The sequence below is a fragment of the Trichoderma breve genome, chromosome 2 (assembly GCF_028502605.1).
Source record: "Trichoderma breve strain T069 chromosome 2, whole genome shotgun sequence".
In the NCBI taxonomy this organism is placed as follows: Eukaryota; Fungi; Ascomycota; class Sordariomycetes; order Hypocreales; family Hypocreaceae; genus Trichoderma; species Trichoderma breve.
The window spans coordinates 2,525,283-2,540,591 of NC_079233.1; the positions used below are offsets into that span (position 1 = coordinate 2,525,283).

The window sequence follows — 15,309 nt, forward strand, 5'->3', positions numbered from 1 at the left end:
TGTTTGGGTGAAAACGGCTATTATTGCAGTTGTTTCTATTCTTTCATTTGGGGGAATTCACATCTTTGCATGGAACTTCTACTTCCAAACTAAGTTCGAACAACAATTATGGAGAGTCTGCTCGGTGGCAGCTACAGTTTTGCCATTACCGTACCTTGCTACCCACTATTCCTTTATGAAACACGGGACAGACATTAGGAAGATAAGAATACGGCAAATCAGGACAATCCAAGGAGTTTTGGCTCTCTTCTATGTTCTTGCACGGCTGTTTCTTATTATTGAAAGCTTAAGGTCACTTTACTATTTACCACGCAATGCCTTTGAGTCTACATGGAGTGTGAATTTCCCACACTGGGGATAAACAGCAAAATATTGCATAATAATCTATACACATTCGCTGCTGACCGATTCCGTTTCCACCGTTTGGCTCTAAATAATGCCCTGCACTCACAAATTTAGTATCAGTTCAATAGTTAATTGACTAGTTACTTAGATTTCTTGTCCAGTCAAAATATCCGTGTAAGCGTGAACTCTACTGTTATCTGCATACGCGCGCTTAAGAGTTGGGAAGAGGCATTTTGGTCTCAAATCTTTACAAGATCTTCCGTCATATCCCATCCCATATCAAGCAAATTTGACATATATTTCAGGTCTAAAATGAGTGATTAGAGTGTCCCATTGTAGTTATTTCATATCTAATTTTTAACATATCTATACTATTCCAAGTATATAAGACAGGAGCGGAGAAATGCAACACAAAAGCCAGGTTATCGTCTTTGCCTACTACCTGTATCCCAGCAGCCTTCTGCCAAAGCCGAAGAGTAAAACAAATTTTCCGATGATGCGGCCAAAGATGAGAGGCAACCCAAACCGATACCAAGTAATAGGCCGCCATAGTCTGGCTTCCGGCAGTATTATTTTGTCATCTTTCTCTCTCCTCGCCGCTGCTTCTTTCACCGGCTTCCCAATAAACGATTCGATAGCTTCAATCATGATCTTGACAGTCTCCTGCGGTTGGCTCAAAAAGGGCGAATGACTTGTCTGCAGCTCCCTATGCATAACTGATGCACCCATACTCCTCGCCATGCCTACATTCATGCGTTGTACTACCACTGGAAGCCCTTGGTCCTCAACGGTGCCGATATAACAAGAAGGCACATCCCTCCATCCAGCATACGAGTATTCGCCCCCTTCAAACAATGCCTTGAGACTCTGTGGAGTGAGCAATGAGACCCAGTACTTTGCCTCATCTTCTGGCACGTCATGATAGAAAAACTTGCGTGGAGAAACAACGATGTCGGCAAACCCAGTCTCTTTATTTACGCGCCACATGGGGGGAGGATGGCCGAAGAAGGGATCCATGAAGGCGAGTCCCGTGAATGTATAGCCGGACGCTATGAGAATAAGGCCAACGACATAGCCGGTAGTTGCACGCTGGGCATTCTTCGCAACCGTTCCTCGGGGTCGAGCAAAGTCTTTGATAGCACTGTTTCCAACCATACCACCGTATGAGTGGGCGACGACTACCACATCACGCCCACAACTTGTTTCGTCCGAGATTGCTTTGCGTGCGGCGTCAAGGTCGTCTTTAAAGGTCCGGGTTGGATCACCGGTCGTCGAAGGGAGCGTGACAGCGACGCATTTCAGCTTGTACTTCTCTTGTAGGGGTTTGATGATCAAATTGTAGCAGGCAGGCGAATGCCATGCACCAGGAACAAAGACTAGCGTTGGAAAGTTGGACATTTCAGAGCACAATTAATGGCTTTTGACGACTCTTATTCTTAACTAGAAGCAAATGAAAAGACTTGCAAAATTATGTCAGTCAGTATGTCTTAGAGCCTGAGGCATATGAGTATACGAAGTAATTAATTGCCCCTTGACTCGGTCTTCGGTAGCCAACTAGTTGCGCTACGCAGTTGGTTTGCTACCGAAGACCGAGCGAATTGGCGGGTTTACCTACATGTGGTTATAACCGACAATTGCTACCCACTGATCTGGAAAGCCATAAAACGCTCTAAATGCCTCCCACTGGTGGAGTATCATCTTCCTAAATTAACTGGAGAATTATACGAACATATTCAGCTCTTGCCCAGGATGATTGAACGACCATTCTACAGATCCTTGGGTGGTTATTTTCAGCAACATTGAGAAACCGCTTTGTAATCACTGACGAAGGTTGGTCAAGGTAGAACCACCTTCTTCAAACTGATTTACAGCGCTCTACCTACCAACCCCAAATTGGTTATACGGAAAATCCCGGCCTACTGAATATTGTATAAATATTGCTCAAGCCACTGGAGAATTTTCTCACTGGCCGTCATTTATCTAGTGGACACCCTCTGAATTCTAAGAATCTCTTGCGGTATAGGATCCAACAAGTCTGCAGCCGATTAACCGTCTCCCTTCAGTGAAAACACCACCTTGACTGTTCATCTACTCTGTGGTCAAAATGGGATTATTTTATTTGATGAACTTAAAGCTCTTCATATCTGTTTTCATACTTTCCCCCGTCTTTTTATAGCTCGGGATCGGGCTGTAACAGCTGACCGATATGGCTCATCTTACCAAAGAGTTACGAACGAACTGCATAACTGGTGGAAATGGAGTTAGTGCAACAGAGCAGATAACGTCACATTCAATGGGGAGTAGCGGATACTCAAGGAATCGAGCATCTAGATTCACAAGTATGGTAAATAAAGATCTTACAAAGATCTTACCTCTGCATCTTGTCATGGTCACTAAACTCCACAAAGCCGCCGGGATGCTGGATAGCCAATTTGGCGGGCTGAAGAGCTCCATTAAGAATAATGACTACTTAGTACCAATAGCTTGCGATTCCCGAGCTCCTAGAACAGAGTTCAGACGAAGGCCAACTTAATACAGGGTTTGTTTCATCTAATTCTCTCCCTGGCCGCTCGGCTGTGAAGCTGGACGAAAGGATTTTGTAACCTTGAGACCAATATCTGTTCTATGCTCAGCAGACATCGCAGCTAGGGTAGCAACAGCCAGTTCAACTGCCGTGATACTTGGGGAATGTTCAGTGCCCAGACGATGCAGTAAGCCGTATTGGTAGCCTCAGAAGCTACTGCGATTAAATGGGGAGTATAGATAGAAGGGTGCCACTAGTTGAGGCTGACTAAAAGAGTAATATGGCGGAAAATACTCGGAACCCAAGAGTAATCAAGAAGTCATCTCGATCCTAGTCTTTGTTTAAGAGTGAAGGGCTCTATGTGCAGAAGCTTACATGCGGTTAGCTCGATCCCCGCTTAACAACTCATAACAGAGCATCCACCAGGGGTGTAAGAAGCAATTTAACCATAAATCAAGCTTCAATCAGTTGCTGGCCGCCAGCGGAGACGAAAGCCTGAGCCAGCCTCACCTCGTTAGGCAACGGGAGGCGAATCGCTGGTCATATAGAGACTGAGGAAGAGACCAGGCTCGATGAAAGAGCTCTTACGGCTTCAGTTCTATGACCACGAGATTTGTTGCACTTTGCGCTTGCATACTTTTAGTTTTAGCGTGAAAGAGCGGAATGCATTCAGCTTGCTGGTCTAGCATCGAGCAAGTACTGCATTCATTGCTCTCCTTGGTCTTCATAGAGTCATTTTCCCTTCCCTCCTCCTCCACTCTTCCCATGTTCTTCTCATATCAATGCATATATCTCATAAACAGGCATCAAAATCGCCAGTGACTTTGCCATGAAGGATTAAAATGTACACACCACTTGGGAGTGCTTACCCAATAGAGTATATGTGTGCTACGCTACGCTCTCTTGGAGTGCTCTCGACCAACAATACCAGTCGATGTTTCCGATAAATACCAGATATTCAGTTGTGTGTCCCAATTAGAGAGTTTACTGCGAATCTTATACGAAGGTGGTTGTCGAGGGAAACGAATTTACACTTACAACTTTCGGCTGAAGTTCAGCCATTGCCCAAGACTCAACCTCAACCATTTTGTATGTAAGTGTCTAGAACATCTTATACATAATCTTCCAATTCAACTTATCTTACCATAGTTTAATACTATTACACCGTCATTTTCCGGTGATCAATTAGCTCATAGCAGGAGTATGGGAGTAGCCTCGTTCTCTGGGACGATTGATGATTCTACCGCCCAAGAGATTAAGCTATGACAGTCTGACATCTTCAAGGTCCACTAATTTTTATATCCGTACAAGCTCGTACTCTTGGGTGTATCAGACTCGAGACCGTGGCGGGTATCGTGCATTCAGAGCTAGCAAATGGACGGTAGAACGGGAGGAGAACATTGTCAATAGCCAGACCACGTAAGATAAGCGCTTACAAGTCAATATAGCATATTAAAACTCATAAAAAAAATAGAGGACACACGGCAACAGGCTCTTGAATTATACTCCCCAGTACATAACGCCACGATATGGGAAAGAGATCGCCAGCCCATATTACCCAGGTCAAGTCTGAAAGCTACCATTTTATCTCTCAGAAGAGAATTGCGGTTTAACATGTAAATCAGTATTGTAGAGCAAGACTACGAGAACAATAAAGTAGAGCTGCTGTCTTCAACCAGCGGCGTTAGGGTGAAGCAGTAACGGGCCACCGGTCAATACTGACTTTACAGTAGCCCAGCGATGTCAATACGTGTAGCTCGAGACTCTCAAGTAGGCTGGATGCAATTTGTACACTCAATAGCTCAAGTTATTTCATGAACTAGAGGAATCAAATTTTTTTCGCCAGACGAATGGTCTGCTACTCATCCGAGACTCTACCCAATCAATTCTTACCAAATTTTGACCATAGGGTCCGTCATCTGAATTATTAGGAAGTGAGAGCAAAAAAAAAGTCAGCCATATTAAAATCATGAAGCGCTTCTAAATTCTTCCCAAAATACACTCATGACCTCGAGAAAGATAAATTGCACCACATGTCCAATCTGGTGTTGAGTTTCCGGCGTGGCGCACTTCAGCTTTCCCTTATAATAAATATTAATTAACGCTGTTCCCAACAAGCGCTCGAGCTGGATCGGGATCATATGATTTCATACGATTGCCCGGTTAGCTCAATCGGTAGAGCGTGAGACTCTTATGAGCACACGTTCTGATGCAATCTCAAGGTTGCGGGTTCGACCCCCGCATCGGGCTCTTCCTATATATACATACCCGAGACATCAAGAGCGCATTTCTTTTTTTGCATTTGCATACACTGCTTTTTTTGTTCGTTTGTTTTAATCTTCTTCTTCCAAAAGCCTCTCTTCTTTATGTATGAGTGAGGGGGTTGTTCCTCTCGTGAGCTCCTTTTGTGCAGTAGTAACAGAGCGCGAATGACTTTATGTTCAAAGGAACACTACCTAGACTATATACCTAGTACTCAACTCTCGCCTATATCGGCACAGTATCTCTCAAGTATCACCCTCGAAACGAACCGTGACGAGACTATGCTTTAGATAGGAGTTTTCAGAACAAGCTCGTGACTCTTCTTTTTTCGTCTGCGCATATCGCGCACATAAACCAATAACCAACCCATGATCACTCACTCTCAATCCGATCCCCGGCATTCAGAAACACACTCTAAACCACTTCCCTGTCACATCGTGGCCCTTTTAGCTCCCCAGAGCAATATCGGCAAAAGGCACACAAATCTCTTAGTCAGTGCTACCCAAGTATATCTAAATTTTAATCTTGCCGAGAAAGAATGTAACCATTCCCTCTCCCACACCACCCATTTTCGTTCGTTTCTCACGAAGCTTATCAATTTTTCCCAGCTTCAAAAAAGAGCATCATCTGGACAAATGTAATACCCCCCCCCTCCCAATCCGCATTCTGATCCCGAAGCAAGCAAGCAAACAGCTTATTAGCGCCCGGCGGCTCTTCAATCTCTCCGCCATCCTTATTTCATTGCTGTTTTTAAAAATCATCTGCGACTCCCCTTGGTGCAAATTAGACACCCCTCCTTCTCTTTTTTTGGGCTCGACTCGGCATTTCCTTGCCGTGGGCTCACACCAGCTTTGGCCTAATGCGGATGGTATCAAATAATCCCAAAATGGGGGGTGACGCGGCCTCTCTTGGAGATAATGAGCATAGTCCACATATTACACTTCCGCGCAAAAGTAGCACCAAGTTTCGTTCGTTTCGGTAGTAAGGGATTGCTCCAATTACTTTCTCTTTGTTTGAGTACGTACAGTGTGTAGTTGATCTGCGACCACTTATGGGGTTTGGAAATGACACCAAACGTTAATTCCACAACTTCTACGGCTCTGTTAGTGTACAACAAGGCGAAAAAAGTAATCCGAATGCGCCGAAATAATTAAAAGACAATCAAGTTGATAATATTGAGGCTGTCTTGCTTTAAAAATACTATGACTCCTTTCTTACGAAGTTCTAAAATGTAGTTTTTGGTAGCAATCATTGTGGTACCTACTCGTAGACTTTTGTCCAGCGCACTCAAGACCGTAGTAGCTGTTTACAATTTCAGCCATAAAAGGTAACAGGAAAACCATACAACAAGGTTAGTTACGGAATAGGGGAATCAGCTTTTTAGTTCATTGTTATCGGGAACCAGGAAAAAAAGCGTGGGGAGCGCATGCTGCTCGTGGCCGAATGACGGATTACGACATCTGTCGCACCTCTGATATCATACTGTATGACTTCAAATTCCACATCTTTCGTTCGGGACAACCTATTCTTAGCAGGTCACTACATACTGTCAAGGTTGAATAGCAACCAACTGCTAGGTACTCTGCGTTTTGGTGAAATCGGCGTTATCTGCGATTCTCGTTCATACAAGCAAGCAAACACTTAGTTTAGAATTGACAAGTTGTACTTATACTTCACGACACAGACGCTCAATTAACTTAAAGCAAACTTAGAAGAGAATGAAATTTCACCATTCAACTAGACTACTTATAAAAATAAGTATAATAAAAAAAGACCAAATCATGTTCAGTCGTTCAAGTCTTTCCTTTTCGCCAAAAAGCCAGAGGTTCCACCGGCTTGTTTCCCAGTTCCGAACCAAACCAAGCCAACCCAGAGATCCACACAAAGGAAATACGCTCCTATCTCAATTGGAGCGAGTGATATAAGCTTGAAAGCCCAAGAAGTCATTCAGCCAGCTCCTCCAGACGCCAGAACAATGCATCCGATATAAAACACACAAAAAATTCATGACTTGTATAGCCTCCCAAAGCCCTAGACAGTTCTAAGTAGAAATAAGAGTCATAAAGAAAGTATGGGAATAGACCAGCTCCGCGCTACTCAGATACAGAACTTGCGATCAAGCATCCTTAGGGCACGAGTATCTTCACTTGCGCCTCCCTTTTCCGCAAGAGCAACGTTTGATGTCCTTGGGCTGCTGTGCGCGCTGCCATTTGCGCCAGTCTCTGAGTTTGAAGAGGTCGTCGGGTGCAAAAGTACAGAGAGGCTAGCCTTGTTGCTGTTCGTGCTGTGGACCTCCAGGTGAGAGCTTTGCGGCGGGCTCGAGCTCAGTGTCCGCGTAGGAGGGGTGTGCAGTCCGCTGTGGGCTGGAGCAAGAGGGCCGTTGGCAATAGCACCCAGAGCTGGAAGGGGTCCTTGGGGCTTCTTGTCGGACATGTTTCGTGAGTCTCCAATAGCAGCTTGCGCGGCAGCCTGCAAGGTCTGTTGGTGAGGAGAATCGTGAATACGGGGCGGCGTCGGTCCCTGTGAATACTGCTGGCTAGGGTACGGAGGTAGTGGAGCAGCAGGCCTTGGGGCGTTTTGCAGAGGCGGCAGGGCAGGGCGCTCGTAAGACGGAGGGCGATCGTAAGGAGCCGGGGCATGCTGGTAGTGATGTGACGGCGGTGGTGCCGCTTGTGCCGGAGGTGGAGGCGGCGCATACGCATGGTGTGGCGGAGGAGGTCCTTGGGGATGGTATGGAGCCGGGAGATGGTGGCCGGGGGGAGGATGAGAGTAAGGGGCCGGAGCGTAATGGGCATATGGAGGTGTCGCAACTGGCGATGGAGGCCACGCATATCCTGGCTGCGCGTAATGAGTTGCGTATGGCTGGTGAGCCGGGTGAGGAGGGTGATGCTGAGGAGCAATCATGTAGGGAGGCTGCTGCATCGGCGCCCTGGTGAGTGCCGGTGTTTGGTTCGTCTCGCCCATGCTTGACTCGGGATACATGCCCTTGACAGGAACAATTGCTCGCAGGTTGGGGTCGGTGGTTGGCTGAGGGAGCTCGGGCTGTCCGGGCTGGGGTCGAGAGTAGTAGGAGATGAGGTGGAGATGCTGGCCGGTCGAAGTTGTTATGCTGAACGACTGCTTCATGAGACCATCTGCCTTGTATCGGTACCCCTCTGGTTCGCCATCGTCGTGATCCTCGTCACTGCCGCGGCCGGATTCAGGAGTCTTGCCGTTCCCTCGTCTGCTTCCACCAAAGCCACCGCCTCGCTTGCCCTCCATTTCGCGGTAGGTCAAGAAGCTGCCTGATACTCTGCTGGCACTCCATGACTTTCCATCGGTCCATCGCCTCATGCCTGCTTCCCGCTCATCCCATACGAAAACTGAACCGGATCGGATGGATTGTCTTTCCTTTTCTGATAGTCGACGCTGAACTCGAGGTAGAAGGCCTAGCCGACAAGCTTCGAACAGCTTGATGGCATCCGCCGGAGTCCGTACGTATCCATGGTACGTCTCCATCTTCTCCGAAGCCATTGGTTCGGATTTGTACATGTGTAAACGTCCGATGAGGCGGACTAGCTTTATCCCAGATAAGAGAGTTGTATGAGGGCCGAATCACTCAGACACGGTGGCCTGAAGCGATCTCTCGTCAGCCCGGGAAATCAAGACTTTGATATCAAGAGTTGATATCTGCTGCAGAATACAACAGCAAATTGTCGCCAGAAGTGTCGTAGTTGACTGTGTGTTTCAAGTATGTGCTTCAAATACCACTACGGGATACGGGTTAGTTGATTACGCAAGAAGGTTTGCAGTTGAAAATATAAGCGCAAGCAAGACGGTGCTTTTCAGATGGAAGGGAGGGATGAGACGGTTGACGCCAAGCTGCCATGCATCAATCTGAGAGGGCTCATCTGCATCATATGTACCCTTTTGACTCAGGACGAGCTGGCAGGCCCGCGAGACAAAAGTAACACATTGCGTGTGAAGCAGCGGAATGCCTGAAAACGCTCAACCTTTTTTCGAATCCAATCGAGCTGCCCGTTGGAATACAGTCGCAAATCGACCTCACTCGTCTGATTTGGTGGCGATGCCGCTCGGCGATTTGCAGGACGGAGCACTTGCAACGACCAAAGGATGCATGCGTTTGCGGTTCCATCAAGGCCGAAACTGATGGACAGCTTCCGACATGTGCTGGAGGGTGTTTGTGCGGCCTGAAGCGCATTCCCACAAGGCAGCTTCCCGGGACGCATGCCGAGCTCTGGCGCCCCTCCTCTTATTTTCTGTCTCTGCCTCTTTTTTTACTTTTTTTTTATTGCTCCCGTCTCTCTTTTTCCCTTCTCACACACAGAGCTGTTCTAAGGCAGGAGAATGGTTGAGGCGGGAAAACACCACAGCACAAAGGGAGCACAGTAACGCCTCAGCATGGGAACACTAGATCCATGCAGGCAGCCTCGGGAAACAAAATCACCAGTGCCATGGAGGCACGCGGATATCGTCGCAAAGGAGGGCAAGAAAAGGCAGGAGATGGAAGGACAAGGGAAAACGGCTTACCTATGGGCGGTGGATATGTATGTACCAGAAGGATAAATAATGTACTCGTAGCCAAGAAAATCGGAAAAAGGCAGCAAGGGGAAGAAGGGAGAAAAAGAGGCCGGGCTGCCAGATTTATGAGATTGCCAGTAATCCGAACGGCCGTCGTAGCGGAATCGCAAAAAGAAGAACGAATCTGCACACGGAACAAGGTTAAAACTAACACATATAAGCCACAAAGGTAAAAGGAAGAGGACAAGAAAAGATGGAGGAGGAGAGGGAGAATTAAGGTTGGGCAAGCCAAGTGAACAGGGTGTGGTCATGGATGGATAAATCGGCTCGTTTGACGCAGGGACGTGTGGGGTTTGGCAGCAGGGGGGAGGGGTGCGGTTAGCGGTTCGGTCTCAGGTGGAAATGCGCTGAATTTTGGTGAGATTCGGCCGTTTTTAGTGGTGGCTTTTAGCGATGCCCTCCGTAGAGTTATAGCGATTGATGGGTTGAGACTTTTTGGCCACCCAAACGACGGGGCTGAACCGTGCCGATTGATAGAAACCCGTTTGACAGCGCCAGGTGGAAGAAGAGATGAAGAAAAGAAGATGCCAAGAGATAAACATAAACGCAAAAAGGTAGAGTAAAAAGTTGACAGCAAAGCAAAATAAAAAGCAAAGCCCCAACCGACAAAAAACACACAAGCCGCCTACGTACCCCCTCTGTCAAAATGCCAAATCAAATCAAATTCAACCGCCAATGATTCGGGATCCCATACGGAACCTCAGTTGCCGTGTTAGCCTCCAGCCTGCGTGCCGAAGCGCCGTTCTGCCTGTTTCGCTCAAAGCTGTGGCGGCGAGGGTCCGACTTCCGCTATCCAGACCTCTCGCCTGAATGAATCCGCCGGCTCATCTAAAGGCCTCGTCCCCGTTTCACAAGGTTTGAGGGCGAGTTGTACCAAGAAAACAGAAAAGGCCACGCGTTGCGATTCTGTAAACGAAAGATAAGGGGGGTTTCCTTTCTTTCTACAGGACATGCAGCGGTGGAAAAGTCGGATCAAGCGAGATGGAAACAAACCACCGTCTAATACCGTACTCTCCACTGTAACTGCACAAGGAACAGGGCAAGGATTTTTAGAAAAGAGAGATGGCATCTCATCTCATATCGTGTCATTCAAGTCACCCACTTGCAGGCGGATGTCGAAACGGCACCGTAGCCCGTCATGCACAGCCTGGTCATTCGCTAGCCCTGCCATGGAAAAGACGGCATGCCAAAGGAACAAAGGACCAGCGACTAATAGCTCAAGTGGAAGAATAGCCAAGAAGAACCAACACAAAATAAAAAAAAAAAAAAGTCCGTGTGGGGTGGACGGAATCGGCGTGGGCGGCCGGGAATAATGCACGGGGTTCAATCGGCCAAGCCAAGAAACCAACCATGGGAAATCCCAACCCTAAAAGGGCACCACAATTTATTTTGCCTGCCTTGCTTGCTTCTGCGCAAAAAGTCCGGTCGTCGCGGTGCCGGGTTTCCCAGAGATGATGACTCGTGTCGTCTTTCTTTGCCCCCCGGTTTCGTTGGAGAGTTGCCAGAGGCGACTTTTTACTAGTATATCTCTCGACAACGCTTCGGTGTCAATTTCTACCGCCGGGGAGAATAAGAGAAACTTCAGCTATTAAACTTAAGATGAGTAAGACGCCAGAATTGTAGCCTCTTTTTTCTGGGTACCATCCAGCTAAAGATAGAACAGCCAAGAACCAGTACGAGTACGAGTCAAAAAGACGGCTACAGATACCTTCTTTTGCATTAGTAGTCTCATCCCATTTCACTTACCCAGCACTAAACAGCAAAAAATGGTGCAAAGTCACTCACAATCGCTCATGACAAAACACGGCGAAAGGGGAGCCCACGAGAAGCCCCGCGCCGCTCCGGGACTGGCTGGTATAATAAGGTCATAGAATTCCTCCTAAGCTTATTTTCAATACTCGCTGACGAAAAGGCTTAGCATGCCACCACTGGCTGCATAGCGTCAATTCTCGACATGGGGGGCCCTGTCGATTCTACACCTTTAAACCGAAAATCGTTGTCGCTGCACCCACGCCCCCCCTTTTTTCCTTGCTGTGCTGTGCCGTTTTGCCCGCTGATCCGCGCGCCTTTTGTTCGCTACTGTTGGGGCTTGCTGTAATCAACCTGATCTCTCTTGTCTCGTCTTCTTGGCCAGTTGATCCCCTAAAGACGAGATTCATGTACTCGTATCTTGCACCCCCTTCCTTGCAGCAACCCCCCTTAAAACCAACGAACCGCCGAGGGGAGCCCATATTCTGGGTAAGTCGGCACGGGGGTTGTCATGGCCCACGGTTACGTGTTGCGAGGCTTTGACGTTGGTGACCATTCGTTCAGTTGGCTGTCCGAACGGAATAGTAATAATAACAACATCAAATGCCCGTATTCGTCATCGATGGCATTGATGTTATTACACGGACATAGCCTTGAAGGATAGGATATGCTGATGTCTGTTTCAGGTTCATTGCAACGACTAGATCCTCCTCCCCCATAAAGCTTCAAGCGATAGTACGAGTACACGTACCTATATATGAGGTACCTCTGTACATGCCACTGTAAAAGAGCAGCAATGCCTGCACATGGCCAACAAGCATACATAACAAGCATCGGTGTTCCTCTCGGCGATGCTACTGCAAACTATATCAACGGCTGCTATTGGCAGGTACTTGCGCGGATGTAGCGGCTATCTGGCCTCATTCTTCACCAAGCGCTAAAAGTCGCGTCTCCAATCTTCACCCAGCCTGAGTTGCCGTGGCTGCCGTGAGGGGGCTTGCGCAGAAGCTTGATTTGCCCTTGGGATTTGTCGCTTTACACACGGATGTTCATCCTATTTCCCATCCTATTTTGGTGCTATTTTATCCTTCATCCTAGTTTCGCTTGGACGCCCCCCCGCTGATGGGGCTTTTTCCATTTTTTCCATTCCTGATCCCGAGCATTTCTTTCTCTAGCCGGGCCGGAGCCTGAGACGCCGAACTTCCGACAAATGCAGACGTATTCACACCCCCTTTGCGCTGAAAGAAAAGCTTGGTCATGCCGTTTTATCCAAATACGGGGTGCAATGACGAAGCTGGCGTTCGTATACGCATATACGGAGCATATAGGAGAGGGAAATCAAGGGAAATCAGAGAGAGAGAGGTCGTTTTTGGTGATAAGACGGCGCAGAAGGGGACGCGGACGCCTCGCCGGGTTTAATTTTAGCAGTCACTGGTGAGAGCCGGTCCTCATGATTCACCGCCACACCTAAGACGGCATCATGAGTTTGTCTCGATGCCGAGTTGAATTCCTCCGAAGCGTCAGCTGTGGTTGTGCAGCAAAAGAGCAAAAAGCCAGAATTCGCCTTATCAGAGCAATCGGCGGCACAAATTAGGCCATGCAGATTAGGCCTTACTAGGCACAGATTAAGGTGGCCGCGTGCTAACAACGTGAAGCTAATAGATTCAACTTGTCAGCCGTACAAGGAAGGAGGACCGCCAAGCGGCATCTCGGCTCCCAGGAACTACAGCACCTGTCCTTGTAGTGCGGCTCCCCACGATATCAATTATCCCGCAGAGCAAGATTGGCTATGCGTATTGCCTCGAAACGGACAAGATGCCAGCCTGGGTTCCCTTACCTGGAGCTGCGCAGCCAACCCGTTGTAGCAGTTGCATCCGAGCCACCGGCGGGTGCCTTGTCGCATGTAACGGTCGCCGTCCAGGTACTAAGTCTTGTGGCCTATTACTCGGATGAAGCAGCTGCTGGCATTCGGGACTCATTTGCCGTGCGGGCTGTTTCGACATGCCGTGTGGTGCCGATATCCAGAAAGGCACGGGCCACACTTGTTTTGTCCTGCTGCCTCTCACCTCTGCCTCCTCCCACTGCGGTTGGCTTTTGCCAGTAAGAGTACATGTAAGAATCCAGCAGCAGTCAATGGCTGTATGGGGTAATGGCGCGGAGCAAAGACTCGTACATACGAAGCACAGGAATTGATACACGCAGCAGAGCGCGCAACACTGTGGGCGATGCGTCGCGCCGATCCCGCGAGGTTAACAGGTAAGCATGTTTGCACTAGACCGGAGGAGGGAATCCGTTGTCGCACAAGTCATGCACACGGGATTCCCATCTGAGATCTTGAGAGGTTGTTTCGCCCAAGCAGCAGGCTTTGCCTAGAGAGGAGGCATCCCAAACATGCTTATCCATGCCGTTGGGTTGGTTCTTGTTCTGTATACGAGCCCAGGACAGGACAGGACAGGACACACAAGCACAGACCCCAAAAGGGGAAAAGCAGTTAATTGTCCAGCAGGACGGAGTAAAATAGGGTAAAAATACCAGCGAATGACGTGACCACAGATACGCCGTACAGAGTCGTCAGCGAGGCGCGAGCTTCGGTTGAGTCGGCCAGCCTTGCCCTGGGGCGGATGCGCACACGCCCCTCCACGGCCGCAACGGGCCTAGAAGGATACCGAGGGTTTGTACACACGAGGGAAAGAAGCAGCCACAGTGCCTTCTCGCAGCCCCGTTATGACGTCGCCATCAGCATGCCGAGCCGGCTCCGGCGGCGTCGAAAAGGCTTGGGAGGGTTGCTGAGACATGCTTCCGGGTCTTGGCTTGTGAACGCTGCAGGGCTTAGTATGAGACAGGAAGAGAGCACTGAAGAAAAGTTGAAAAGTTGGAATACAAGACTAGTAGTTGACAAGTGCAGTACAGAAAGACGACAAGGTATAGTAGTATTGTAGGCTAATTTGACAAACAGCATGAACGAGTTAATAGTTGCAATCAATTAATTAGTATTGATCTTCCAGGATCAGCGCGAGCACAGTGCGATTTCTGATTCGACCCGCGCTGATAAGCTGCTATTGCTAGTCTAGACTCTTGATCGGCCTGGCTGTCCGGGTAATCGGCTTCCAACATCGCTTCCATCCCACAGTCTGGTTTCAGAAACGGAACTGGGCCTGCTTCACTGGGCAAGGGCGAGACAGATTGACCTTCCCAATCTCTTGTCGTCGCCGAGAGATTGCACGACGTCTTTCCCTTTTGCATTTGATGCCGCTTAGAGTCCAGTTCGAATATGGCGATGCGAGATGCGCTGGTGGTGAGCAGAAAACGCCAAGCGAAGATGTCGATCCAGCGTAACCCCCGGCCTAGGATACCACTCTGTAAGATGGGATGGATTCATATTGCACGAGTACAGCATCAACCTTGTACTACCTAGTACCTACTAAGGTAGGCAATTACATCGTTCAATAGTACGGAGTACAGTATGTGGTAATTGCCTGCTGCTCCTAGGGGACCTGACACATATTACGTGGCATGTTCCTGAAAATGGACATGCTTGTTGAAGCAAGACGACTTGGAATATCCAATACTCGAGTGTTGGCACTTGTAGGTACCAAGGGGCAAGCACGGGTACACACATACGCTCAGACATACCACTGTACAAGACTCCGTCGAGGTACCTTCTCAGCCAAGTATCGTCAACAACACGTCCCATGACGAAATCATCTCCAAATCTTCATCATCTGCCATCAAAGAAAATTTTAGTTAAAAGCACCTACAGCACCTTCAGCGGCCGTTGCATCGAAAACGGCCACAAGAGAGCGAGCAAACCCAGCAGGAGGGCCGGGAAGGTCACCAACTTCACCCCT

The 15,309-nt window shown here is 48.4% G+C and overlaps 2 protein-coding genes across 2 annotated transcripts; both read right to left on the reverse strand.

The window, feature by feature from the left end:
* Positions 1 to 783: 783 nt before the first annotated feature.
* Positions 784 to 1,743, reverse strand: T069G_02998 (alpha/beta hydrolase family domain-containing protein; the record flags this gene model as incomplete). The annotated part of the gene is made up of 1 exon (XM_056170208.1): positions 784 to 1,743. The coding sequence occupies one exon, from the start codon at positions 1,741 to 1,743 to the stop codon at positions 784 to 786; it is 960 nt and encodes a 319-aa protein (XP_056031100.1).
* Positions 1,744 to 7,228: 5,485 nt separating this feature from the next.
* Positions 7,229 to 8,644, reverse strand: T069G_02999 (gti1/Pac2 family domain-containing protein; the record flags this gene model as incomplete). The annotated part of the gene is made up of 1 exon (XM_056170209.1): positions 7,229 to 8,644. One exon carries the CDS (start codon positions 8,642 to 8,644, stop codon positions 7,229 to 7,231), a length of 1,416 nt encoding a protein of 471 aa, XP_056031101.1.
* Between the last annotated feature and the right edge of the window lie 6,665 nt (positions 8,645 to 15,309).